Here is a 4168-nt window from a genome sequence, read left to right as displayed (position 1 = left end):
TAAACTAAACTATAATAAATAGTTCACTAAACTAAATTGAACTAAAATAAATATTGACTAAACTAAACTAAACTATTATCTAGATTAGTGCACTATAGTTCTAGGAGTTTGAACTAAACTATAATATCAATTAAATTAAATTATTATTAATTATAAATTAAACTATTATTAATTATAAACTAAATTGAACTACATTAAAACATAAATTTAAAATCAACATTTTTAAATTGAGCTACCAAATCATTGATATTAATTATAAATTAAATTTAAAATAATTTGAAATGCAAAACAAATATTACATTGATAAAAGTCCCCATGGCCATGATAGATCTTTCATTCATATATTTTTGAAAATCAATCAAATCTTAGTCTTTGAAATTTCCTCTAGAGAATTTCCTTTGATCATGTTGGTTACAATCTTGCATGTACAGTCCAAGGCTTCTTGATATTGTAATAGTTTGTAACCTAAAAAAAATTATCACATTAATATGCAATATAGATTTAACTTACTAAATAAATAGAGCACTATGAAATTTTCATTATATAGATATAGATATTAAATATTTGTGCAATGAAATCATTCACCTAATGTTAATCATCAAGATTAATAGCGGTCAATGAAGTCCCTTCTTGTGGAGACAATATCTTTGCAAAAAAATAAATAAATAAACATATTTCATAATTTTGAAAAGTTATTGTAAAAAGATAATAAAAATATGTAAAACATTCATATTAACTTACCATGCTCTAATTTCTCAAGCTCTTCAAAGTCCTCATTAGTAAATACAAAAAAAGATGATCCTTTCAACCAATCTTGCGTGCAAACTAGTGCTTCCATCATTCTAGGAGTAAGAGAACTTCGATAAGGATCTAGAACCCTTCCTCCAGTACTAAATGAAGATTCTGATGCTACTGTAGAAACAAGAATGGCTAACACTTCTCGAGCTATACTTCCAAGGATTGGAAATCTAGTTGAGTTTACTTTCCACCAATTTAAAATATCAAATTCAACTGACTTGATGAAAGGCTCACAATCTTCTTTTAGATACTTGTCCAACTCAGATTTTGCATCAAATCTACGCCCAATTGTTTGTAAATAAAAACTCATACCATGGATATCATCATCATCATCATCAGCATCATCATCCAATTGTACTACTTGGTGATTACTTTGAGAACCCTCCTCAATACCTTGGTACTGCTCATAAAGTGATCTTAAACTAGAAGACAACTTTAACTTTAATTCATTTGCCTGATCATCGTTAAATAAATAGTCAATGAAATGGTTAACATATTTCAATTTACACCTAGGATCAAGGACAACAGTAATAAGTAACAAAATGTTAATTCCATTAGGTCTTCCCCAATATTTGTCATATTTAATTCTCATTCGAGTAGCCATTGACCTTATGAAAATGTCATTATTCTCTTGATATTTGCAAATCTTCCTTCCAATTGCAAATACTTCCTTCATATATATATTACTAGTGACATGATAAGAACCAGAAATACGTATCGTTGCATCATAAAACATCTTCAAGAAAGGTAAGAGCAAACGAGCATGATTCCAATCAGATTCTAATGGTACACTTTTTCCTTTATGGAGATCCTCAACATATTTATTATCTTGCATTTCCAGTAAGTCAAATGCTTTTTTATACTTGAGAGTGTAGACCCCTAAAATTGTCCGGGTCGGAAATAAAACTCGAAGACCCTCAAAGATCGAAGGAAAGTCAGCCAGAAGGACTCCTAGAAGACCATAGGATGGCTATCTGTAGATTTAGAGGTCTTAGAGTAGCTTAAAATAAGGAAGTGGAGGGAATGAAGCCCAATACGGCCGTACTAAACTTAATACGGCCGTATTGAAGCTTCAACACGGCCGCAGTGAACTCAATACGGTGTATTGAAGTTTCTGAAACTTCAATACGGCCGTACTGAAATCAATACGGCCGTATTGAAGCTTCAATACAACCGCAGTGAACTCAATACGGGCGCATTGAAATTTCTGAATTTCAATACGGCCGTATTGAACTTCAATACGACCGTATTGAAGTTCAAAAATTTCAATACGGCCGTATTGATTCTGTAGCCCGTATTGCGCCTATTCCCTATAAATATGACGTCAATTGGACGTCATTCCACACTTTGGAACATAGTTTCAACCCTCTCCTTGAGTATTCTGGGGTTTTTGAGCAGTGTTCTGCCCTAGAAATCACTCGGAGAGTTGATCCGACGAAGTTCTTGAGCCCCGAGCCATTTTGCTTGAGGATCGAACCTAGTCGAAGGGAAATCCTCCGGATTTCCATAGTCAAAATTTTATAGGAGGGAGCGAGCGGGCTTGTAGAGCGAGGGAACGCCAAAAAGCTTCCCAGTTTTACTTGAAATATATAAAAGCACGCTTCAAAGGTTTCTTCTTAAAGTCCTTCCTTTTACTGCTTTCTGTGTGTATTTAAACTGTCATCATGTAGATAGTTAATTTATAATTGTTTAGAATAAATAGGGGTAATTTAGTAATTTTGTACTATTATTTTTAGAAATAATCTGTCATAGGGAACCCGAAAGGGGCGTTGTGGGGTGCTAACACCTTCCCCACACGTAACCGACTCCCTTACCCAACTCTGGTTGTAATGGCCGAAGTTGATTTATAAAATCAATTGCCTTATCCCTTTTTCCAATGTTTTGAGTAAAACATTGGTGGCGACTCCATGAACCCTTTCACTACGAAAACCACTAATCCATGGAGGGTCCCGCTTGGGATTAACATGGATTGGTGAGACATTTAATAAATAAATTGGATAAGATCGACAAGGTCTCAGTTTGAGAACAAGTCGTTCTAATAATCCAATACATTTTCAAAACTAAAATAAAAGCGAGCTCGACCGTCTTCGCGAATGCCGAAAGCCCGTTTCGGGCCGGTGGCGACAGATGGCGACTCCACTGGGGAAGCCTCGAGAGTCAGTCCCATTTAGTGACAGATTATTTTTAACAAATAATAGTTAAAAATTACTTTATTACCCCTCACTTGTATGATAACATGTTTATCTATTTGGCTTTAATAACTGTTGTATTTTTAAATTTACGCAATTGTTTGAAATAAAAACTGCACACAAACCTTTGCACACAACAGTTCCCTCTATACCCGGGGGCATGAGTGATTAACCATAGGGAGTGGATGTTAGTACGGCCGGTTGTCGAATGGGTCTATAGGTGCCCGTAGACCGTTGTCGGAAAACATCACTCAAGGTGATAACCATGAACTTGAGTCCGACGGTGCGTTGGAGCTTTCCATCGACCTACGACGAGAGGAATTGGGTCCCTATAATGGGGGCACCTTGGGGGCCTTTGACCAAGTGAGAACAGTTAGATCCTCCTTGAATATGCACTTTTCTGCAGGAGACCCCTACCTCGTGATTCGCTCGTGACTGTTCGTGGATGAGTGAATTGTTTGTGTAAATGCTTATGTGCAATTGTTTGTGCATTAATAAATAACCTCGTGATAAGGTCTAAAGAATAATCCCCATGCATGAAAATGTCATGACATGAGAGGAAAGACCATGTGTGAAAATATAATAAAAGTAAGGAGCATAGGCATCATTATCAATAATACCTCATGCATCCTCATCATCATTTATAGGTTCACTAATACCCTCTCGATGTGAGTGAAAGAGACCCGTGACTATTGAGATTCTCCGTTGTGGAGAGATAATAGCCTAGGGAGGGTGATAAACTTTCATCTTAAAAAGGCAGCGCCTCAAAGATGAAAAATTATCAAGCTCACATCAAGAGTGTATTCATATCATAAATAAGCTAATTAGAATAAACATTCATTTTAGAAAGTGGCTGGTCACCTCTCTGTCCTCACACGCGCAAAGAAAATCAAGAAAATGGAAGCGCTAGAGGAACAAAACAAGAAGCTCACGACCGAGCTTTCACAGCTCAAAGAGCAGATGGCGCAAATGTTGGAACTCATGCGTCACCATAACATTCATGGATCTCATCACAGTGATCATGGGTCCCATCATGAGGGAAAGGAGGAAGAGCATGAAGAAGATCCTCCACACGCTGTACCCCTTGGGGTTGGAATTATGATTAAAAAGCCTGAAGTATCAAAGGAACAATTCCACGCCCTAGAGGATCGGCTAAGGGCTATGGAGGGGCATGATTTCGA

General features: G+C 36.5%; 1 protein-coding gene across 1 annotated transcript; it reads right to left on the bottom strand.

Moving 5' to 3' along the window:
- Positions 1-358: 358 nt before the first annotated feature.
- LOC145952097 (zinc finger BED domain-containing protein RICESLEEPER 2-like) lies at positions 359-1633 on the bottom strand. Its single transcript, XM_083064322.1, has 2 exons — positions 742-1633; positions 359-465 (listed from the first exon to the last, which is right to left on the bottom strand). Exons 1-2 carry the CDS (start codon positions 1631-1633, stop codon positions 359-361), a joined length of 999 nt encoding a protein of 332 aa, XP_082920448.1.
- Positions 1634-4168: the final 2535 nt, after the last annotated feature.

This window comes from Cajanus cajan, chromosome 9, assembly GCF_000230855.2.
Source record: "Cajanus cajan strain Asha chromosome 9, NIPB_CcT2T_4, whole genome shotgun sequence".
Classification (NCBI taxonomy): Eukaryota; Viridiplantae; Streptophyta; class Magnoliopsida; order Fabales; family Fabaceae; genus Cajanus; species Cajanus cajan.
This window is presented reverse-complemented; position numbering and strand designations above follow the sequence as displayed.

Bases quoted from the DNA above. Each gene is read 5' to 3' on its own strand.
- LOC145952097 (XM_083064322.1), bottom strand. From the start codon at position 1,633: ATGCAAGATAATAAATATGTTGAGGATCTCCATAAAGGAAAAAGTGTA. The intron at 466-741 runs GTAAGTTAATAT...AATTTTTTTTAG, and splicing joins GCTTGAGAAATTAGAGCATG to GTTACAAACTATTACAATAT.